The sequence below is a fragment of the Colossoma macropomum genome, unplaced genomic scaffold (assembly GCF_904425465.1).
Source record: "Colossoma macropomum unplaced genomic scaffold, Colossoma_macropomum, whole genome shotgun sequence".
Taxonomy (NCBI): Eukaryota; Metazoa; Chordata; class Actinopteri; order Characiformes; family Serrasalmidae; genus Colossoma; species Colossoma macropomum.
In genome coordinates this window covers 10392696-10418281 of record NW_023494799.1, presented here as the reverse complement: position 1 = coordinate 10418281, position 25586 = coordinate 10392696, and the positions used below count along the sequence as shown (strand labels likewise).

Genomic DNA, 25586 nt, shown 5'->3' with positions numbered 1-25586 from the left:
TTATCATAAATTATCCACACACACAAACACACACACACACACACACACACACACACACACACACACACACTGTAGGTGTGTTCCAATTCAGGGGCTGCATCCTTCAAAGGACGCAGTCTACGAAGGCGTGTCCTTTTGAAGCCTGTGTAGACCCGCGAAGGCTGAACTGAAATGAGACGGTCTGTCCTACAGCAGATTTCCTGCACAGCAACGCTGTTTTCACGCTTACCGTTGCGTCACAAAACGCCGCTCTTGTCAAGTTCTTTAAACGTTTTTTAAAGATGGAGCCAGAAAATTTGATTTTTTGATTTTTTTTTATTAGAGCTGGAGACGCTTCTCTCTGTCTGACCTTGCTTTTTAAAACAAAACGAAACGTTAGCATAAGTTTTGTTTCAGACCACTTTGGCTTTTTTAACATTTGTGTCATTAGCTATTCGACTCAGTTTAAACCCAATGCTTCCATTTAAAACTGTACTCCTCAGCTGCCGTTCGCTCCTCTGCTGACACCACCATGTTCTCGAATCCTCGCTGGCACGCAATGAACCTTGGGATATGTTGGCTGATGAAGGATCTACCCACTGGATCCTTCATTGCCATGGAAAAGAAGGACACATTTCTCGGCCGCATATGAAGGAGCCTTCGAAATGGGACAGCGTAGTCGTGCCACTTCAAATGCAGCCTCTGAAGGATGCAGCCCCTGAATTGGGATGCAGCTATTATCTAAGCTGCTTATACTTCTGAGTCGTGGGAGGTGCTGGAACCTATCCCAGTGGTTACTGGGTGGAAGACAGAAAACACCCGGGACAGGTCGCCAGTCCATCGCAGGGCAGACATACAGACATATAGAATCTATCATGAAGTAAAGATCCCTAAATATTTCAGTAATAAATTGTATTTGCTCCTTTTCACTTAGGCTTTTGCTTTTGATTGTCTATCTTTTGTCAGTCTTCTTGGCTGCTTACTTAGTAATTTCTCTTGAAATAGAGGCCTTTGAGAACTTCAGCAAAGGATGTAGGGGTCAAAATGCTGCTTCATTTTGCGTAGGTTTTTGCAGTAGAAATCTAGTGAAGAATAATGAAAAAAGAGATCAAGCTATAGAAATACTGGGGAGAAAAATATAGGACACAAAGACTGTCGTGACAGAGGTTTCTAATCCAACAAATGCCATTCTTATCAGGTTCTAGTGGATTACTGTGAGCCCTCCTAACCACAGAATCCTTCGCTGCCAGACACTCTCCACAGCCTAAGGGCCAGGGATCAATAGGGCCGCATTGATCTCTCCCTCTCCTGAGGCGGCCTCCGCTTTTATTGTTGTTGCATTTCACTTCACCCTCACCATTACTGCCATACTGCTCCTGAGCACGCATGGCAGTATAAACAGAGCAAACTTTTGGACAGCGTACATCTTCTTTGTTGTGTTTTCTTTGGTCTTCTTCTCTGTTTGCTGTAGAGCCTACAAAACTGTCCTGCCCTGAGGTGGTCTTGGCGATGGAGAATCGCTTGACACTTTGGATTCTGTTATCCGCTTTTGCTAACAAATGCCTGAACTAACCTCTGTGTTTCTTGCTTGTTTTTCTTTTTCCTTCACAGATGACTCGCCCCATCCAGGTGAAGCCGGCCGACAGCGAGAGCCGTGGAGGTAGTTGTCTTCCCTTTTCTCATGCTTTTTATGTTGCTGTGTTTGCACTAGCTGATTTTTCCCCTTCTCTCTGCTTTTCTTTCTCCCTTGTTCTCTCTCACTCACTCACTCACTCACTCACTCGCACGCTCTGTGTCTGTCTGATGGATGTCCAGAGTATTCATTTTAATTAAGCAGGACGCGCTTCTACTGAATGGAAAGGAAGTGGCTTCTGCTGCCTGTCTAACCTTGCTCCCCCTGCCAAGCCCATTAACGACACACTGTAAATTAAAAAGTAATTAGCTGGGATATTGGGACGGCAGCCCTGGGCCCCGAACTCCCAACTAGATGTCTGGTCAAGCGGAGGGGGTGTATTGTAAACAAGAGGTGTAAACGCTATTGGGATGTGGGGGTTGGGTGGAGAAGGATGCACAGCTTGCCAAACAATCAATTATATTGCCAGGTCTTTGCCAAGACTTTCATTTACTCACCCTTAATTCACTCTCTTGATTTCGTCCATGTGATCTGGTTTTTATTGTATGTGGATCTGGGTGCATGTTGACATGGTGCACATGTGTCATGTTTTGGTAGTGGGGCTATACAATATTACATCACTGCATATTGTTACTGGGATATACTGAAAAAAGTTCAGTGTGGAAAACTGAGTTTTTTCACTTTATTGATATAAAAGAGTTCACATCAAAACATCAAAACAAACAGTTCACTCCCAAGTCCATACTTGAAATCGCGGCGTGAAACTTGCTATGGTAGCTAATACGCCAACAAGCTTATGTTGATAAACTACATATATGCAAATGCTTCTGATTAAAATATGATATGTGGACGAATGCTTTAATCAGTCATTTTGCACTATAAGGTCATGAAGACGAATACAAGGACGTGAACAACTTATATTTTAAAACACGCTCTGCTCCAACGGCTTAGTTTCCGCCATTTTCGTAATGCTGGCTTTTTTTGCGTCGTTTGTGCTCAGCAAACTGTGGGTGACCAAAGGCCTGGAAGGATATATCAGTTGCATCCTCGAAAGCTGCATTTCTAGGCTGTATACGAAGGATCCTTCACTTTGGAACAGCCTTCCATGACGTAGCTGCCGAGAATGCAGCCTACCTCGGCTGCAGCCTAGGCTTTGGAACACAGCTAAGGACTGTTTCACCACAGACTGCTTTTAGAATGAGGATGCATTATTGCATAATCTGAAAACTCATATTACTCTTTGCATTGGGTCAGAATTTCATGAACAACAGACTAAACAAAATTAAATAAAGATATTGTTGCATACCTTCCACCACAAGTTCAGAAGGTTTTTTCTTTCTACTTTGATACGTAAAAACATCAAGAAAAATACCAGAATACAATAAATATTCATTTGGGATTTGAGGCCATTTAGCCGTATCACATTAACACTCATACTGTTAGAACGTTAATTTGATTACATAACTACCCTGCCTTATTTTGACCAAAATTTTGCTTTGCTTTTAAGGATGCTTTGAGTGCCTTTATTCATGCTGCCTTGCTCACATTTATGTGCACCTCATGTGCTAAAGCATTTACTGGTTTGGTCAAGGGCTTTATATACTGCACACTGCGGTCTACTTTTTAGTAGTCTTGGCCAATATGGCAATAATGATCACCAAACTATACATTGTGCTGCTCTAGTTGGATTTATCCGGTGCGACAAGGTGTCAGCTAGAGACTTGCTTTAAGTGGTGTTCTGCGGCCCTCACTTGTTCTCTTGAGACTGTGCAGACTTCCAGTTTTCTGCTGATGAATCAGAAGAACATAGCAGCGAGCAACATGTTCCGGACCGTTCCACCATTCTAAGGGAAGAAAAGCTTCCTGTATTTCTCTGAAAAGGCTCCCAATTTGGCCCCAAATGGTCCATCCCAGCAGTATACAAGCAGGTCTTGCTCTGTGGAGATTGATGCCCCATAAAGCTCCATTGATTTTGCCATTGTGGAGGTGTGTGTTCGCATTAACCACGACACTCAGCTGTCTTTGGACTTCCCTGCAAGTGGCCGGCTTTAGCACTCCCCAGGCTCCCCTTGGCCGTCCTCAGGCCCCCTTATTGCCTGACTCCTGGTGATCCTGCCGGAGATGAAGAGCGTGCTTAGGCCAGACCCAATAGTTACACATCATCTTAAATGAACAGGTCAGAGTAGCTCCTCAGGAGCAATCCAGCACCAATGTGACGTTAACGGTTTGGGCCGGTTTCTAACTATCCCCAGCCTTGTCCTGCAGAATCCTCTTGGATGCGAGTGTAGTGGGGTTGGTTGAGGTACCAAGTGCTAATGTGTTCATACTGCATGGGGATATTGCTCCACTCCCCAAGGTGGTGGAGGATCCATGCAGAAGAACTTAATTATACTTCTTGCAGTAATGGCGAGATGGCACCAGGGATGGACAGCAGTTGTTCTCTGGGGTTGGGGAAGCTTGGCGGGTGGAACCCAAGGTGGCTCCACTTCTAATTACTCTCATAATCTCATTAAGTGGTTTAAAGGTCATTGCACCTGTTTGAAAAAAAAGAAGTCCAATCATGTCCTCTCAGAGGGCCCCATCTAAACCATAAGAAACCTTAGTCCACATGGAATATCTGTCTCTAGTTATTAAGACTGCAAAGATAATGTGATTAAATTGTCTTTCTCAATTTTTTTTTCCTTATTACAGTGGGTTGTCTCTGCTGCTCACTTGCATAAAGATCTCCTCGATGGGTCATCTGGTTGACACACTGCCCAGATAAATTAAGACGGTGGTGCGTTATCATTAAAAGTACACGGAAAGTTGACAGGTTGCAACCTTGAATTTATGAGGACGCTTTGACTGGTTTTGATTCCACTGTTGTCAGTGGCGTGCAATTATCATGTCTATGCACTTAATGCAGTTGGTACATTCAGTTTGTCTGCTATTTGGCTGAGGAAACAATTTTGCTGAGGAAAACGATACGAAATAAGTGTTTTTCTCAGTAATGGGTGCTTTTCATTTGACCGGCCCAGCAATTCACAGTGGTTGGAAGCGGATGGCAAGTTGAAAATTAAAAAGAATTTGAATGAGGTTTCAAACGCACCATCCATGTTTTTATTTTTACTTCACGACTCTCTAGATGACATATGCTTATTGAACACTGTTCTATCCTTGCTCTGATACACGTACTCTCTCTCTCTCTCTCTCTCTCTCTCTCTCTCTCTCGCTGTCTCTCCCCTGGTGCTCTGATATGAAACAGATTGATTTTACTTCAGAGGCAAAGCTGATGACTGGCACTGGCTGGATATAAAGGTGGTTGCTATTGCTTTTTGAAGGGCTGTTCAATGCCCCTCGGAGCCCTTTGAGCCCTAACAGAGGATAAATCAGCTTTAGCCTCTTTGATTTCCACCCTCCTTATGCCCGTCCCCCTTGTACAGATGCCCCCAAATGCTCACCTTCCCCTTCTGTGACTAAGTCCAAAAGGCAGGTTTTCATGTCTTAATTTTCCCTCTTAGCCTGCTTGTCTGTCCGTCTGTCAGCCTGTGGCTCTCCGTTTGTAGCACTTCAAGGAGGTTTCTGTGGTCAGAAGGTTGACTGCCAACAGGAAATCATGGTCCAGCTTATGTTTTGCTCAGTATTGATGCATAACCAAATATGAATCTAGTTTTCAGAATGAACAGATATGCTCTGATTGATGCTCACTTCTATTTAAACCACACACAACAGTGATTCAAATGTGTGATTTTAAATTAGATTGCAGATACAGATATTTTGAGCAGTAAACAAATACATAACACCATTAACACATTTTATTGATTAACCCTTTAAACTATCCAGCTTGAAGCCCAGCCACTGTTGCCATGATTCTGCAATCATAGTCCTCTTGTTCAAATAAAGGTTTTAAATGGCAGCTCTCAATGATGGCTGTCTTAATAAAAGTCCATCTACTGCCATGCTGTGAATTTGTTTATCACTGAAGTACATCAAGTCTTTGTCAGACGTATCATTTACAAGCCAAACACACTACAGATGCCAGCAATATCAGTAACCTCAATAATTTCATCAGCAGAGAATGCCGGCAAGCTACGTTGCTTGCAGGAGAAGTATGGATAAAGCAACAACCTACAAACTAACAAAAGCAACAGCAAAGTAGAAAGCTCCAGTTCCCCTCAAAGCAAGATGTAATGTAGCAGTATGAAAACAAGAGGCTGCAAATGGGAGGAAGTCAAAACATGCAGTCCCTGCTGCTCTCACTGAACTTGTGTATATATATATATATATATATATATATATATATATTATATATATATATATATATATCGCTGTTGTCGGAAGAAAACCTCGTATCTTCCAAATGACAACTTTACAGGAAAAGGAAAAAAACCTACGTTACTTTTAATGTAAGTCAGTGGAACCAGACTTTTTTCCAAGTCATTTAGAGCCGTTTCAATTGGTCCATTCTTTATGAAATGTACACATAATGTAAAGGGCAACAGGCACTTTCAAATTATGTCAAAAATTGAAAAATGTCAAAAAATGGAGACAAGGTTTTCTTCTGGCAACAGCGATATACATAATAAGTAATATATTGATGCTGAAGAAAAGCTCATATCTCCATTTTTGTCTTTTTGACAAATTAAAAGTAAAGTAGGTTTTTTCCTTTTCCTTATATATATATATATATATATATATATATATATATATATATATATATATATATATAGAGAGAGAGAGAGAGAGAGAGAGAGCGAGAGATAGATTGATTGACCAACAGAGTAGGATCACTATTTAAAAGCTTTAGTTTCATAGTTTTCAGTGACTTCCCAGAAAGCTTTAAAGAATTAAGATATTAAATCTATGCCAAATGATGAATCTGTAGATCATTCCTTTAATGACCAAGAAAGCTAATAATCAGAATGCACTTACAATAACATTAACATCCAGAATGCTTCTTATTTGAATCATGGTGATAAAATCTTGAGGCTTATAATTTATTGATATTTGAGTAAAATACTTCTAAATAAATGATTACAGTGTTTCATTGCTGTCCAGAAAAAAAAACCCAAAAAAAAAGACACGTATCTCCATTTTCCATTTTAATGTACTTTGGAATAAAACTGTTTTACTTACAATTAACTTACAAAATTCACATTTTGGAGAAAAGAGGTTTTGTTCCAACAGCGATGATATATAAGTAGCTAAATGAAATAAGAATGTTCTAACTTTAATCTCTTTGACTAAAAATATGTTTTTTCCTTTCAATTTTTAAAAATGAAACATTTTGTTGGTTCTGTAGGTAGGCTTTGTTTTTAGATACAGAAAATGTCAGCATCATTTTCACATTGCACATGTTATGTTAGTGCTGTAAAAAATTAAATTAATTAACAACTTTAGCAAATTAGCCAGCGGAGAGGATAGTCATCACAGCATAGTACAGTCCACAGTGCAGATTCTTGAGGTAGTGTGGTGTTGGAAGTGAGAGTCAGATTGATCTGATAAAGTTGATGCTTTAGATTGACTGATAAAGTCAGGCTGCTTTAGCTGTTCACTGTTCATCTCTGAAAAAGCTTGTAATGACTCCAAACCTATGATTATATAGCTTAGCTGCTATGCTGTATTGCTCTGCTGCACTCCTCTGTCTTGTCTGTGGAAGAGGGCAAACAATGGGGCAGCATGTTGGAAACACTGAGAGTTTTCCTGTGGAGAAAAAGAGAAACTGTAGATTGATTGCTTAGATTGCACTCGGCCGGGTATAAATACTAGGACACTTGGAAAAGAATGAGATGGATAAGGTTGTGCTAATCCCCGTGCGAGGGCCAGCACTGGGCCACACGGTAAAAATACTCTTATGCCTAGGGACCAGAGCTAAAAAGATTTCTTACAAAGCAGAGACGTGTCCTACGACTTGAACATGAACTGTCTGTTGGCAAGCACTCAGGGGCTGTGCAGTTTGTAGCATTCCTTGGGGAGGGATTGGATGTAGGCCTCTATGGTTTGGATGGTTTGGAGGACTGGATGGTTACTCACTCCTTTGGAAACTATTGATTGAGTTTTGGTGTTCACATTGCACGCTTACATTGCACGTTGAATGGTTAGGGCTCTCCTCCAAGCGTGTTGAGGCTTTCTCAAACAATTTGAGGTTAGAAATGGAAACACTAAGGAATTCTTCCAATTTAGCAACATTTCTGAATAATTGAAGTGTTGAGAAGTAAACAAAGTCTTTTGGGGTGGTTTGATGTAGAAAGGTAAAAATCAAACATTTTTTTTAAATACAGTTTGCTTCATAACATCCTGCATGTACCTCTCCACCCTGACTTTTTAAAATGTATTTAATTGATTCATAAAGCGTTTCATTTACCAGGATATGTATTTGTAACCATTTCATGGAAAACATTTCTGAGTGCTATCTTTAAGAGGCTTTAAATACTTCGGACGTCTGGTTCCTATCACCACCACTGTGAACAATTCTGACTTGATAAGCGTCTCTAAAATGAGACATTTTGCTTCAAACCACTCTGAATGACTGTATTTACATTTTAATGACTGAATTATACAGAATTGTAGAAAAATTAGAGGAATCCCCCTTTAGGCTATGTAAAGAATCCCCAGTTAAATAATTCATATCCTCCAACAGTGCAGCAATCTAAAGAATGGTACGTATGATAAACTGTTATCTAAAAATGGACAAAAGTACAGAAAAAAACATACTTCACAATGACTGCTGCTAGTATTTTTAGCTATTCAACGTACATATGGTCATTCTTCTAGGTAACAGTATGCCATACAGTGTCAGAAACCACACAGGCAAGTCTGTCTGAGCACAAAACTCAAGATCAGTACATTAAAAGTGGCTAGAAAAGCAAAACAGCATGTGCCTCAACCCCAAATCTAGCTAACATAAGAACTCACATTCACCAAGCAGTGCAGCAAACCGACGAATCATGCCTTTTTAGCAGGGTGCCTACATATTCCGGCCAACTAACTCTGAGACATATCCACACACACACACACACACACAGTCCTAATCACACGCATGCAAAGCAGCGTTGGGGAATTCATTTCAGCACCCGCGCTGGGCTGCATGGGAGGACCACCAAAGGTTACTGTTGAACACGAGAAGTAAAGGTCAGAAATCATGTTTAGTTTTCCTCCGGCTGCGAGGTAATTCCAGCCAGCAGATTGTGTCCCTGTTGAAGCGAGGCAGGGGAGGCCTGCTGCAGAAGGGCGCGCAGGCACAAGGTTATGCGGTCAGTGCTGCCGCCCGGCCCGCCGCTGTCACCCTCAATAAGAGCTGCTCCCTTATCACCAGCACAATCACCTTGAGAAACAAACTCGTCTTCTTATCCCTCAACAAAAGGAGAGTGGGACAGGATGAATCACACAGCGGGATGGGAAAGACCCTGCCAATCTCAGCCTGCAGAGCTACGCTGGTGATGATATGCTAATGTTTCTTCATTCACTTTGTTTGTTTGCTCCCCAATGTGATAGTTTGCTGAAAATATTACACAAATCTCCCTTTGGTCTTAATGTAAGTGATCAGTTAATACATAAGTGGTGCCCAGAGTTGCTTCTTTAGCCTTGCAGTGGAGCTACGAGACTAATGTAGCTAACAAGTAGCTGGCAGGTTAGCATTGACACACTTGCCTCAAACATGTTGATTCACTAAGTAACCTCAAATAGACTTGCTTATGTGGTTTCTGACATTGATTTTTATAGATAACACACTGTTATGATGCTAGTTGAAGTGGTGTAAGCTTGAATTACTGGTTAGCTAAATTACCAGTGCTAATTAAAGACACTTAACATGTTTTGCATGATCAGCTACATTAGGGCTAAAATTTTAGGGAAATTGTGAAAATTTGAAAAAAATAAATAAATAACAACTGATAGGCTGAACTGTTGAAGCAGTGCCTCGTGTTGTGTCTTTGAAGTTTAAAGTTAAATTCTCATGATTTTTCTGAATTTCTGCATATTTAAATGATTAAGATGTAAACAAAGTTATTTAGAGTGTTTTGATGTGAAGCCATCTGTTCTAGAGAAACTTCGTCTGAAGCACTTAATGCCTGTAAAAGCTCTCGCACAGAAAGTTCTTACATGAAATGGATACAAATATTTCACCTGATGCTTGAGACATTGAATGCGTTTACATGCACTCAATAATCCAATCATAATCAGATTTCTGCACTTATTCAAATGGTCATGTAAACATCACACTCCAATTTCTTAGATCAGAGTGAGGTCTAGAAATCCAGTTAAGATATCGATAAAGTAGTAGTCAGTAGTCAGATTTCTTAGTACATGTAAACTCTTACTCTGATTTCTTTCAGATTTCTCAGTCTGCTTTTTGAGCAATGCTGAAACCAACTACATTCTCGAAGAATTTAAGATTTAAATATTTTCATCTTTAAGATGATGTATGTTCATGTTTTCAGGTAAAGTGGCGTGAAGTTGTGGCATGAAGTTTGAGTTTTATGTTACATTTACGTCACGTCTTCTATGAGTTTATTGGCTGGTTGCACAGCAGAAATCTGATTACTGTCTGACTCATTTAGACCCAAAGTTTTCCCATTATCTAATTACCCAAGTGCTGCGTTGATCGCATTACTGACAAAATCTGATTTTCTGCAGTTAAAGTGACTGCTTTACATAGTTTTAAGATAAGAATTTAACTCAAACATTTGTTTCTTTTCCCAAATACATTCATGATGGAGAGATACATACAGGGTAAAATAGTACCCAAAGGCAGCTTTTTTTAGATGTAAAACTATTATACTATCAACATCAACATAGTTATCAACATTACAAAAACTCAGAAGACACTTGCAGGTTCACTGGTGGTTTTGGAAAGCAAATAAAATTATATATTTGTGTTGTAGACATGGCGACCCCTGGTTCCTATCACCACCACTGTAAAGAAATCTGGGTTGGTAAGCCACTCAAACTGCTCTTAATAACTTTTTACATTTACATTTTCATTACATTTTGTCTTAATGATTTAATTATGCAGATACGTTGAAAAATCGGTGGAATTACAATATAATATTAGTATTTCTATAGTGCATTATTGTTGTGTGCTCAATTTTTTGAGCTAGTTGCTGTTATAGAGGCAGATTGTCTTGCAGTCCACATTCATATATGCCTCTATGGAGTGTGTGCTAGCTGTGTGGCTGGAGGCTCTTGTTGAGAGGGGTGTATGAGTGTGTTGCTGGTTGATTGCATGCGCTCTGAAGGAGCCTCTCTGGGTGTTCTGATTGGCCGTTTGGGTCAGAAGGAGCCCAGCCAAATCACTGCAATCACCAGGCTGCTCGCTCTCTCAGCGCTAATGACGCTCCTTCATATGCAGCCGCCTCATTAAAGCCTGCACGGCCTCCACTGCCCCTCGCGCGCTCTCTCTCTCTGTCTCTCAAGCCCACACAGGAAACTCACACACTACTGTTCAAAAGTTTAGAATCAGTGTTTTCAATAATGTAAAACCAGTTTGTTTCCAGATACAGTCGTAAGTTTGGGCGCCCCTGGTCAAATTACATGCTTTGTTGATTTTCTGTGTGAAAATAAGTTGCACGTCCTCTACAGAGAGCACACTTCTGCACATTTTAATACACAATTACTGTTTATTTGCTGAATTTAACATATTAGAAAAAATAAAACATGAGATGAGGCCTGTGCAAAAGTTTTGGCAGATTTTTTATTTATTTATTTTTTTTTCTAATATATTAAACTCAGCAAATTAATGGAAAATTTTGCACTAAAATTTGTAAAAAATATGTCCTCTTTTAGCGTATAGAGGGACTTATTTTCACTTAGAAAATCAACAAAACATCATTTGACCAGGGGTGTTCAATCTTTTGACATGTTTAATATGATTCCAATGTGATCCTAAAGATCTAAAATAGGTTTTGAATAATAAGTAGTACTGTAAATATAGTTATGTTGGATGTGTCCAATAAAATGAGCTATAGATAATCCTAAAAAGACAGAAAGCTGCCACTGAAAAAAATTCAACGTAACAGAAGTTTGAATTACTATTTTTATCAAGTTGATTGAGCAAAACACCTTTAAAAAGTCAGATCAACAGTGAATTTGAAGTTTCTTTAACAGAGCCTGTTTACACCTCGCATTAGTATGTGTTTTTGTGTCTGGATAGTGTCTGGATTCACATCTGGATGAACTTTGGCCAGATTCCATTTACACATATCACTAAAATGCATCCCCAGTGTGATCAGACGAGATCTGATTGTACTTTTCCTGTGTAAAAAGCATGTCAACACATGCATGGTTTCCTTTTTCCATTTGTTTACTCCTTTTCCCCTCTTACTATAAGAGTGGACAAGTTTGGCCTGAACACTTCAGCACTGGGCTCCATGAAAGCTTTTAGTTTGGGGCTAACGTGAACTTCCCGTATCCTCCATCTTTCGTTTTCTTGTTTATTCTCTCTCGTACTAGTCAGCGCTCAGCAGACGCTTTCCGCTCTTGTAATTGTCTACGAAAAGGCATTCTGTTTACCCTTGTGTTGATGGGGGTCAAGATGCGTCCCTGACCACCTCCAAATGTGGTTTGAGTGATTTGATCGTTAAATTTGAATAAAAATAGCTTATGAGTTCTTTTCCAAATTCTTCTCCCAACTTACCTTTTTGAGTTTAGCCAGCTGTATGAATGTTTGAATGATTATATCACATCAAATTTATTTTTTGAACACCAACAGAAAAATGTTTTGCAGAGGCAGAATGAGACGCACCACATCATGGTAGTAGGGAAAAGCATTTTAGGCTGTTTTCACACCTAGTTCATTTATTAAAGTCTGAACCAGAGTTTGAGTTTTTGTGACATTGTATCTTTCATTTGGTTTGGCTGGTTTCATACTGAAACTGCTAAACTGTACCAAATCAACATGTGGATGTTTGTTTATTGGTCAGAAGTGCTCTGTTGCTCTGACTTCACATCATTTGAGCCAAAAACTCCTACTTTACATGAAAATAGACACTTAATGTCTATGTGTTTCATAGTTAATGCAATAATAATAAAGCTTACTTGATATCTGCTTCTTTATGATCGGCTATTTGAATGTAACCAATCAGGTCATTGGTTCAGTACATCTGCAATCTGTGTGCCAAAATCAAAGGCATTGCTTCACTATTATTTTATTGCTCATCTGCTTATTAACAACAGGTGATGCTGCAGGAATGAAACAAGTGTCTGTAAAGAGATGTTAAAACAAGCAGATAGTGCAGACAGTACTGATGTACTGCTAGAAGAAGAGAAAAGCATGCTCTGATACTGATTTGCCTTGTTTGGTGTGGACCATTACAAAAATGTGTTTCCACCAGCAGCAAATTGAGACTTGCAATTTTTGCTGGACTTTGATTCATTAGTTTTGTGTGGACCTGAGTGTGGGTGGAGTGTTCATATCAGTCAAAATGAACTGAAAGAAGATGTTCGATAGGTCCATACCATCTGAAAGCAGCTTTAGTCAAATTTGATTTTGAAATTTTTAAGGCATTAATTGAAAAATGTATAAAATAACCCCCCTCCCACCACCAACCCCACAACCAGGGGTAAAAAGGTATTAGAATCATGACTAGGCTACCTCCCAGGATGGATTACGAGTCAAGAGACAGTGGCCAGAGACAGTGAAGCTTCTCAGCATCTTACAACTATTGGTACTCAGAGTTTTAACTATTTGTACTTTTTAGTATGTTGTTAGCTCCACATATTTCTTTTAGTGCCGACAACAGAATGTAAAGTAAGTAAAACTAATGATTTTCAGAAGTTGAGTAAAAAAACAGAAAATATACTATAAATAGAAAATTACGTTTTGCTATTGATGCTGAATTCAGCAGAATTGCACCCACAGTTCTATCCGGTTTATTATGCCAAGACAGACAAAAGCACTTCTAAACATGACTCAGTCTTCCTTTTATCCCCATGTTCTCAAAGTATTACTCACATTTTTATGCACTCAGGTCAGATAGGGGCTGATGGTGGGCTGGAGCAGCCCAGATGGGGCGGGGCAGGCTTTGGGCTCAGTGCAGGGCGAGCAGCTCCATCAGCAGATGGGAGGAGATTAGGGCCCGACTAGCTGTAGAGCCGCACGGAGACCCAGCAGCCTCCAGAACATTCCACACAGCCATGGCACCATCTGAGAGCTTACTGTAGGCTTCATAGACACCGGCTCACTGCCGAAATATCTCCACAAGTGCTCTAAATAAAACATGAATATTACATGTGAAATCCAGGACATCATAATGACTTTCACAAATTTATTGAATAAAAGCTGGAGATCTCCTGCTTTTCTTCACGATACATTGTACAGTTTTTTCTCTTGCACTTCTAGCGTGGCATTCATTATTGTATGAATGTGTCGTGACTTTCATTTATTCCACTGGAACACAAGAATTTACTGTGTAAATGAAGTGAAATAAAACTCAGTTCGGTGCATAAGTAATAGACGTATCGAGCTCTGCCCACAGTTGTGTTTATTTAATAGGTATTGTTGCAAAATCATGGCAGAATGCTGGTAAAATCCCATTCAAAATGGTAGCACTCGAGTCAGTGTTTATCAGTGTTTAGAGTCACTACATAACGTTGAGTTCCCTGTTAGCAATGATACGCAACCACACTGTAGTTACACAGAGACTGGAAACATTGACATTAGCATTAGCTTTACAACACAAAACCTACAGCAGATACAGCCCAACAGTGTGACCTTTCACACTTGTACAAAATAAATAGCATTGGAAACGAATAACGCACTTTAAACTTGAACTTTTTGTTTGATTTAAATTTTTTTAATTTAAAATTTTACATTAATTTGAATTTTGTCCAATCTTGTCCAACCTTGTCCAAATGGACATTGTTTTGGCTCCAGCATATTAGATTTTCAGCAATGACTATGAGGATAAAACATACAGAATATCAACCAAATATGATGCGATTTACATCCATATTACATGAATCATATTAGAATCACAGTCCTTTTCATACAGACTACATTATAGCTGTAAAATACTCTCAATCTGACCAGCAATGTGTGTAATATTTTTAGTTAAAAATAACACAGCTATGAAAAATAACCATAAATTGACCAGTCATTAAATATTATTCATCTATATTTGTAACCGAAGCTTCTGTTAATGTTTCTTTTCGTCTGTGTTGTATGAAAACCCTGTATTTGTATCTACAAACCTTATAGAACAATAAATGGTCTCACTTTATTTGGATCATCCACTATAGTCCCCTATAGATTATCTACAGATTTTAAACTTGTTAACAAACTATCTGTTGAAACTCATGGTGGGGTTAGAGTTAGGATTTGGACCAGGGTTAGGGCTAGGACCAGGGTGAGGGTTGGGTTTAGGTTTTGGGATGAGGTTAAGGTTAGGATTAGAGCCAGGTTTAGAGTATATTTAGTTGAATGTAACTTGAAAGTAAATTAAGTATCTACAAAGCATGTAAAGTGGACTGTCCAAAAAATGTGTTACCAAAAAAAAAAAACCCACATTCTTAATTTAATAACTGAGACATTTCGGCCTAAGACGATCTTTAAAATGTTATTTCTCATGTTATGTTCTGTAGTGCAGCACTGCATCCGTCAGCCTCATCAGTTTGACAGAATTCACAATTTTGTATCTTTTTTGTGAACTTTCTTTCACTACAATACCCAGCATGCATTATGCAAATACACCAGGCTATCAGTGGGAATCCCCCCATGCTGCGATAAATAAATTCACTAATGTTTAAACGAATAAACATAGAAGTGATATTTGGCTTCTGAGCCATAATCTTAGCTGTCAGGCTTCTTTCTGCCTTAGCCAGCTAGAGGGGGAAAACAGCTCACCCTTTATTATAGGCCACAAAGTGCTTGTAGTTTTTCGGAAGTTACTTCCACCTTCGATACGCATCATCACAAGGGTGTTTTTCCCAGTCTTTAAACTGGAAACTCGCGCTCTACACACTACAGCGGCACAACCATACGAGGCAAGTAAGCAGATTTAATGATGGTTACATTTTACACTTTGACCAGAGTGTTTCTTTAAAGAACCTTAAAAGCACCTTTTCTTTTGGCCCATTTGCCGTGAACTGTTCACACGATGTAAAGGGCAACTTCTTCAAATGGCAAAAAAAGTACATATGTAAAAGAAAGCAGAGTTGTGGGGTTTTATGTCAGTGATTTACCTTTCAGACCTTTTCAGACAGCTTTTTCAGGTCAGGTTCTCGGGTGCTAAAGATGATATGTTTGTGTATGTTGCTGCAAATGCCACATATGTAAAGGTTTGTGTGGTGGACTGCAGTGGAGGACAGCATCATGAATTTATTCCTCTATCATACTCCCATAAAGCTAAGGGTAATATACACTGACCTGTACCCTTTTTGTGTATTACAGGAAGAACGATCAGATTAAAAATATGGAACGTTATGCTTTTCTTTCCCCTTTTCTTTCTCCTTTCTTTTTCACCCACCCTAAATACAGAGAGAGGAAGAAGCGAGAGAGAGAGAGAGAGAGAGAGAGAGAGAGAGCACTTATATCTTTTCCCATTCTTAGGACAATGAAAGTAACAATCCAAGTATTTCTCAAGCTATTCATATTTCTGAAAGAGAGCTTTTCAATGAATGCACTTTCCTTTGTGTTCTTTTTTAAACTCCATAATTCAGTACGGTTCAATTTCCTCCGGTTCAAGGATCTAAAACACTCTAAAGAAGTCAGGTGAATGGAAAGTACATGAGGCATTTCAGCGAAACTCAAACTCCAATGGCTGGGCCTTTTTTTTGGAGAGACACTTAGCAATGTGCACATGATGAGACTAATGGATTTCTGCGTGGAAGGAGGGATTTTGGATGGGGGGCTAGGGAATGGATTATGAATGTGGGTAGCCGTAGACTCAACATAAGACACTGTCATCTCTAGCTACTGCTTTATCCGCCCTCGCTTCCCAAATTGGCAGTGATCTTCAGCGCTGTCGTGTGATTCATCAATATCTGAAAATATGAGTGTGAGGCTGTAGAGGAATGCTGTACTGCTTCATCTTACCAATGAGCTCTACTCCTCAGCATTTCCCCAGCCCAGAGTTACTACTGTCAGTTTACATTAGATACTTATTTATCTGTAATTACAAGCTTACATAACCAATTCCTTAGCTAGCAACATCATAAATTATGTTTACATTCAGTTCACACTGTATATGCAATACACAAGGCTACATAACACCTAGATAAGCCTTTTATCACAACTGATATAAACCTACATTAATATTCATAACATTATGATCCAACAAGCAATCAGTTGTTATTAAAACTGTTTTTTTTATTTTTATGTTGGTTTACCTCAGCAAGTGTTCCGACCACTGATGCTTGGTGAAATAAGCCTTTGTTAATGTTTATGCAGGTTTATGTCAGCAGTCATGAAAGGCTTACTGATGTGTTGAATAACCTTATGAATGGCATATTACCATATTTGTAATTACCAGAGCAGTGACTGCAACAATTAACCACAGTTACACAGATTATGTGTAGGTCATTGTGATTAATCACATTTTCTCTCATTTGCTCATATTTAACCCTAAAGCAAGTTTTTTTTTCATTTAAAAGCAAGGTATTTAATTATACCTATATAAGCAGACCAAATGTCATCACAGTGTATTTATCATTTTAAATAATTAAATAACACTATGTTCATTGTGTGAAAAGACATGAAGTGTAATTAGGAAAATACACGAACAGTCTTAAAAATTATTGTGCATTACTCTGTTATTAACATGTGATTAATAAGTTATTAAACCATAATTAGCATGTTCACATTGACAGCCCTTGTAATACATCATAATGTATTGATCACTTTCATTATTTTAATAACATTATTTTCATTGTATGAACATGAACAGACGTGTAACAAGTGTAATTTTCGAAGAGTGAACACAGTTTCCAATTTTCAACTCTTACATCCATTTTGAGCAACATGATCTAGCCAATGAGTGTATTGTTACATATTTATACAGTCAATGGTTCCAGCTCTTCTGTTATTGTAGCCTCTAGTTCTCACTTTTATTTAAACAGCTTGTTGTTCTTGTTGCAGTGGAGGCTCTTAGGTGGAGCTGGAGCTTTTAGTTTTGCTGTTGCATTTGTTAGTTTGTAGCTTGTTGATTTACCCATAGGATTCATGCAAGCACTATTCAGCATAGTTTGCTGAAGGTGCTGAATGTATTGCTATCAAAGCCATTTACAAGCTATGTTTGAGTGAGAGGCCTAAAAGATTCTAGCTGGACCTTAGCCTGCACTTCTGTGATTGGTTCAAAGGGTCAAATTAGGAAAATACATTAACCCCTTAACAGTCCAGATTTATTTCATACAAAGACTTATTATTCTGTAACTACAGGTACATCAGTGCAAAGTAATAGAGCTACTCTTAGGTTATAGAAGTGTGTAACAAAACTTTGGGCTCACCAGGGTTAAGAGTCTTAAAAATTGTTTCATTAGTGCATTATTAACATGTAATTAAGGTTAAGGTTATTAACACATTATTAATATGTTAACTTTGACAGCCCTAATAATTACATAATTACTTAATTAGCATCATGACAAATTCTGTTCAGTTCAGATCTGCACTTCCAACTTTTTCCACTTATTTTACTGTCAAAATGACAAAAACATTTTAACAATTGTAGCAAATGCAAAAAAAAACTTAACAGATGACCACTTCATTGAAATTCAAATCATAATAAATAAAAAGGCTCCTTCTGTTGATGAATATAAATGTGGTATGGGTTGAAAGTTTGCAATCTTTCAATAGAATTTCTGTTTCAACAACCTGTGAATGACAAATAATGAAAAAAAAGGAAGAAGAGGGGACCTAGGAGAGCTAAATTCTTTCACTTTCTTCTTTTTTTTTTTTCGCTCTCCTCGTTCCCTACCTCCATCCATCTGTCTCCGAGACCTGCCGCGGATCGTTTACAGCTCCATTATTTATGATGCCCACCGCACTTCCAAAAATAGGCCTGTGGCAGACAGCCGTTAGACCTTGGATCAAAACCAGGCCCGGCCAGGACTCGCAGGGGCAGCGCCCCATTATGCTAAAGTCATGCTGCTTCAGAAGGTGCGGAGAAGAGCACTAAACAGTGCTTACTTCTACTTACGAGTTAGCACGCTGGGGTCCGGCACAGCCCAGCGATTCCCCCGCTGGGGAAAGCAAACGAGCATGCAGGTAATGGGCAGAGAAGAGATCGTTGGGCAGCTGTAAAAAGCATCGCAGTCGGAGGAGCTGTAACCTTTGCCGCGGAGCGTGAAGGAACTTCCAGTACATTAGCATTGCTAACTCATCTCTGTAGCTAACGCATACCTGTGGATCTGCTAATGTCGCCTGGCGGAATGTTGTTATTCCTTAACATTCTGACCATTTTGACCTTGCTTGCTGTGTTTCGGCTTTAATTCAAGGGTCAGGGTTGTGTTATTACATTCCACACTGATGATGTTCTGATAAGGCCTATCAGCAGCACTAGCACATCCTTTACTTGCTCTAAATGTGATGTTGAGCTGCTTCCAGCAGAGAGCTTTTATTGTCAATGTAGGCCAAAAAAATGACACAAGACAGTTTCATTCCTCAAAGGCAGTCTTTACAAAAGATAACACATTCAGAGCAGAGGAAGAGTCTTAGGAAGAAAGCTGGCATGCTGCAGCGCCAGCCTGGCTGATTGCTTTCTCGTAATAAACATGAAGGGAAGGCTAAGAACACAAAGGCGGCCGAGGGCTTCAAATGACCGCCCTACCTTCAGCTACTGGAACCCTGACCTGACACCTGAACCAATCTTTTCCCCAAGAACATGAACTTCAAAGAGCACTTTGATGGCGGGGGAGGCTCATTGGCGAGATCAGAGCCCCAGTGGCTTTTCTCTCCAGATTAGCCTCCTCCAAGTGAACTCCCGGCTAATGACAGAGATGCACTATCATGAAAAGCAGCCAGAGATCGCAGTGTAAGGGAGGACAGACGTGATCAGCAGGAGAAATCACTGCGAAAAACTCCCACGCACGCGCTGCCGATGGAAGGGCAGGCTGAGATAAGAGCTTCATGTCTCCTTCGGTCTTTCATAGCTTTTCAAACAACTAACTTTGTACCGAGCTCTTTCTGTGGACATCAGAGGGACTTTTTTTTCCAGCAGTTAAAATCCATTTCATCATCATCATCATAGCTGAGTTTCAGACAGTAAATGCAAGTCATCAGGTTACGTATGTTTCTGTCCTAGTTTGTGCTCAAGCCCGATTCATCCTCACAATACTAATGCAGTCGTGTTTACAATTACAGTTTACAATTGCTGTGATTGCTGTGATCAAGCAAGAAATGCTGATCATAGAGGCTCCAACTTCGCTTGCATGAAACTCATCTTGCATTATAACGAGCAAATAAACACTGGCACAAGCTACCGTACCGTGCTGCCAGCTGTTAGCATTAGCTGGCCAGTTACAGCTGGTTACAGAAACATTGGCTTCGAAAAACTCACGTCTATCATGGCTCCAGAAACTGACAAAATGAAACCAATAAACCATCTTCTGTTTTATTTTCTTTTCCATTGATCCAGTGAAATCAGTGGTTAGAAAGTGTGTTGTTGATGTGATCATGTGATGCTTTATTGCCGTTTTATTGGCGGCCCCATTAGGCTGAGAACTGCTGCAGCAGAGTTTTAAGTGAGCTTCAGGATGATTTATACTAAGAAATGTGAGTGCAAGATTGAAATATACAAGCAACTAAAGTTGCATGAATGTTTCACTGTGTAAAGCCAAACGTCTCGATTTGATTTCCAATAAGCAGAAATAAGGAGTGGATTAAAAAATGTGCCTTACATTAATATGGTAAGTTTCCATTTTCAGTTTGTTGGAGCATTTAAAATCATAATAAATACAATATTCGAAATAAAAAATGTGCTAATAACATTTCACATGAACCCTTTCACATAACATTGACATGTCATGGCAGATGTCATATGCTACATGCGTATGCTATATGTCCAGCACCCTAAAAGTGTTATTACATGACATCACCAGTATCACTTGATCACTTGATAATGTATTGTTACATCCCTTCACTCTTAATTATATTAGAAATCGAGCAATCTGTCGATTATTTCGACCATTAATCAAGTTCCTAAAAATGTTGCATCCATCAGGCTCTGTTTCTTTCTATAAGGGAGGACAGAGAACTGAAAATATGCATTATCATCATTTAAATCACTAATGACTGCTGCTTCACCGAGAAGAGCACCTTTAATCTACATGTTTTTTAATTGAATAGTCATGATTAATCGAGTAATTGTGGCAGCACTGCTTTCAACATAAATGTTTGTTTGTACAGCAGGCAGCAGTATGAGGCTCTGAATGCTAAAATTGCTTCATATATCTGCAGAGAACAGCCAGTTATCTCCAGGGGTTCCAGGTTGAGTACATTTGTGTGGCTGGCAGTGTTTCCAAATAGATGACAAGACAACATCATATAATGAATCAAAAAGATTTGAAAAGTATTGATTTTTTTTCCCCTTGTGTGAGGCTTTCAGAGGCACTTGTGTAAGTCCATGAGTCACACACACACGCACACACATACACACATACACACACACACACACAAACTGTTCAATAGTCCCATGTTCTATTTATGTCGCCTGAGATTTAGAAAAATGGCATGGACTTGAATCTCTTTAAAGCCGTAATATGAACAAAAAACTTGGACCTGGTCATGGACATCTGCCTTCCATTAATGTTGTGAGGGAATAAGGGAGTAGCAAAATATGCTTGAGGGAGAATGTATTTAGAGGAGGCCTACACGCCTGCTGCTGTTAATATCTTAGAAACCTGGATTCATTTGGAGTGTGCAGGACCCTTGGACCACAGCGAAGGTGGAAATGGGCAAGGCCAGTGCTGATTTAATCTGTACCTAGACTTAACACAAGCTCACCTAGTGTGATAGAATAAATATTTCCATTAAATTGTAAGATAGGATGCTACATTTTGTTAAGCAATAACTGCAAAGTAATTGCTAACATTTAAATGTTGCACTTATTACTAATGGTGTAGGATTTCACACTAAAACTCATAGAAATCCTGTTGAAAGCTAATGCTTTTAACTTTTAATTATTTTTTACATTGTTAGTTGTGTAGGCTGCTTGCGTGCATAATGTTTCTGCAATTGTAGCCCTCTCATTCAAAGACAGCCTTTAAATGGCTTTTAAAGCTATACCTTCAGCACTTTCAGCAGACTACACTAGACAGTGATTGCAGAAGGCCTATGGAAAGATCAATGAGCAGCAATCTAACAACAGCAACAGCAAAGTAGAGCTCCAGTTCTCCCGAGAGCCTCCACTGTACCAAGAATCCATGAGCTGCCAGAATGTGAGTAAGAGCAAGAGGCTACAATCTTTGACTGTGTATATGATCTATGTGGAATATACAGTCATTGGTTGGAACGTGCAGCCTCTGTTGCTCTCACTGAACATCAGTGATGTAAAGTGGAAATGTGTTCATTCGTTGGAAATCACCTGGTTTTCATAGTCATGTTTACGTGAACCCTGTGTTCACATGAACCTGAGGACAAAATATTTATCATACTTAAGAGTAGGTGTTTGTCATGATTTGAATTCTTACTGTTAAATCCAATTATGTTAACAATTGCCATAATTAAAATAAGAAATTATGAAGGTTAAAACATTTGCTTGCATGAAATTTAGCTTCCATCATAAGCAACAGAAGCAGATTTTGTTGAGACAAACATCATTACATTTAATCTTATATGTAAGTCATTTAATGTTTTCGATATAGCAAATAGATTTTGCACTGCAGTGCAGATTCTAAATTTTCAATCAATACCACATTTGTATTTGCAAGTAGAAGTTATATACATATATAATGCTGGAAATCCTGTACAATTTTATCATTTCTTGACATCGAAACAAGTGAAAAGTCAGGCTAGAACCTGTCCATATGTGAATGTAAAATGAATTTGAATGTAATTCATATGTAACTAACTCTGTAATTGCTATGTTATTACAAAATTACATTTAAATAGTATAGCAAAATTACAGTAATAACATTTAACTTGACTAGAATAAACCCAACACCCTGGTGAATGTGATGTTGGTCCATTCTCTCGCTTTGTCCTGCCCAACTGCCTTTACCACACCTATTCTTAACCTCCCTCACAGACAATCTGCATTATTAATCTGCCAAAAAACAAGGTTCAGATTTCTTTTTAAAGAAGAGTAAACAAGGAGCTTGTATGTTATTGTTATTCCTGTCCTCTCTCGCCCTCCCCTTCTCAATCCTTCCTCTCTGTCTTTTTTTCCCAGCATGGCTCAGAAAAATGGGGCCTGCTACTTTACACACCGGGCAGGTGCACTACTCGGCTGCACATGGCTTCGTCGAGGCGTGTGTGGCGATGGAATTACAAGCACGTCTTTAGTCTAAATATGCTGACAAATAACCCGCTTTACGCTTTTGCACATCCAGCCCGTTTACTTGTTGAATAATGAACGTCCTTAAACGCTCACCATTTGCGGCCCCTCGGCAGGCCCCTCTTTCGTTCTAAGAATAACAGATGCAGCAATTTGCCGTGTTGTAGGTCAGGAGTCCGGTCTGTTTACTTCATGGCTTAGGAAAGAAAGAGGGAAGGAAAAAAGCCTCACCATTCAGTCCCTGCGAGGCCCCGGCCCTAGCAGGCTGACGTAAATGAAACGTGAAGGGGAAATAATCATAGATCACAATATTTTAGCCCTGCTGCAGATGCATCCTCGGATGTGGAGTCGCAGGAACATCCTTCAGTCGCGTCTGATCTGCCATCAGCATTCACTTCTACATTCATCCTGCTGCTGCACTGCTGTGCGCATCAGGCCGTGGCTAAAGGGTGACTGTAGCTGCAGGGAAAAACTCAACCTTCCGACCCCGAACACTAAGTGCCCTCACAGTCCAGGTGGTCCTTTAAGAAAAAGTCAGGCGAAAAATCTAATTTGTACAATTTTTTTTTCACCAATTCTCACCAGTCAGTCAAGACATGTTTGGCATTCCTTCCTTATTTTTACTCTGAAGCTATATGCTAACAAGTAATGCAAGCTTATGCTAATTAGCAGTCTGCAAACCAGGGATATAGGCAGAAATACATTTTTGGGTAGGACTGTGAAAAAGAGGGTAGGTTAATTGTAGATACAATTTTAAACATGCTAATGTCCCACAGTGTCGTTACATTAGGCTATAGCTTAGAACTGACAGCCAAACAGTCATTTAAACCTAGTCATCCTAAGCTAAAGAATACTGGCAGAGTGAGTGAACCCAAAGAAAATGATATGAATAAGTTGACATGACTCATACAGCTGACGTGCAAAGATAAGGAAAAACAATGCAGCAAACTGCAAAACCTCAACCTTACTATCGTAGGCAAAAGCATATCGACATGGCGGGCATGAAAAATGTTTATGGTCCATACATGTCTTAACTGTGATGACTCAATGCACTGAAGTATTGTTAGACATTTGCTTTGGCATTTTCAGCCAGCCCATTTCAACCTTGTAGTAAAAGAGCATTTCAATTTGCAAAAAACTGATGTTGACTCTATGGGACATAATCTCACTTTTAAACATCCATAGTTACATCTTTTAACCGAAACTACATCTTCGAATACTGGACCACTGATCACAAACTGAAGACTTGAGGAAATGGCAGATAGCAACAGTTGGTAAACAGTGATTATAGGGCTGAGAAAATAAAGCAGCTTGGCTGAGAGCGAATTGATTTGATCGTCCATAATACAATGACAGCACTCATAGAAAACAAAACAAGTTTCATTACCTTAAATTCAGCTTGAATACATATTCTTTCCCTGTGTGTATAGGTGAGGCTACCCATGACTATGCCCCTTGTACAAACTGCATGTCTTGATGCCTACACTTACCTCAAACTGCGTCAAGTTATTAACCCCTTAAATGGCCAGGGTCCACAGGCAGGCCAAAGTTTTATTACACACTTGTAGACCTAGAATAGCTCAACCAGTTTGCATTGACATCCCTGTAGTTACTGAATAATAAGCCTTTTAATAAGAATTTTAAGGGATCAACTAACCTCAAATAGTCTCTCTGACACTGTATGACAGTGTTGACAGTGTAGAATTGACAAATGTCTAACATTGCTTAGATAAAAAATAATGGTCGCAGATATTGAAACTGAATTTTTGTCCATTCTTTTGTTCATTTTTAGAGATAACAGTATGTCTTAAATGTCAGAAACCACGTAAGCAAGTTTACTTAGAGGGGCATTCTGGCCTAAAACTAGACTTGAATATGTTATTTGTCATGTTATGCAATATTCAGTAGTGCAGCATTGTATCCTCCAGACTAATCATTTTTACAGAATTTATTATTTTGTATCTTTTTTTAGTTTTTCGTCCTGTTTTCTAACTACAGTTCCCAGCATGCACACATCATGCAACCACTGGAAATCCCCTAATCAAATAAAGAAATCCTGACAGCTAGTGCAGCCACTGATGCGTCTAATAAATTCAGACATATTTGGCTTTCTAGGAGTAACATTAGCTGCCTGGCTTCACTCTGCATTAGTTAGCTAGAGGAAAAAAAGTATCTACTTTAAGTAAGTATAACAATCTTCCCGCCTTCAAGAAACATCATCAGATGGGTTTTTTCTAGTCTCACTCTAGACCCCATGTGTCAAACACAAGGCCCACAGGCCCAGTCAAGCTCGTGATGCAGTCCTATTCGACCTGTGAAATCATTTTCATTTTCTATTCTTATTGGCCCGTTTCACCCTGAGATGCACTACAGTCCCCAGCATGCACTGCAACAAAGTGTGCATTCTGACCCCCTTTGCCCAACAACAATCTAGCGGTTACACAAAAAGAAAAGATTCCTGTTGTCTAGTTCAAGCAACTGTTCTAAACTTTACCACAGCACCGCTTTAGGAAGTGAATAGGCATGTTTACAGCGCATGTAGTTATGGTTTACATTTTAAATTTTGACTG

The 25586-nt window shown here is 39.3% G+C and overlaps 1 protein-coding gene across 1 annotated transcript in view; it reads left to right on the top strand.

The window, feature by feature from the left end:
• The window catches only part of celf5a (cugbp, Elav-like family member 5a), a 289807-nt gene that overhangs the window by 161353 nt on the left and 102868 nt on the right, over nucleotides 1-25586 (top strand). The window contains exon 3 of the mRNA XM_036586607.1: nucleotides 1591-1639. Coding sequence (XP_036442500.1) covers nucleotides 1591-1639 — 49 coding nt within the window. The remainder of the gene's footprint in view (nucleotides 1-1590; nucleotides 1640-25586) is intronic.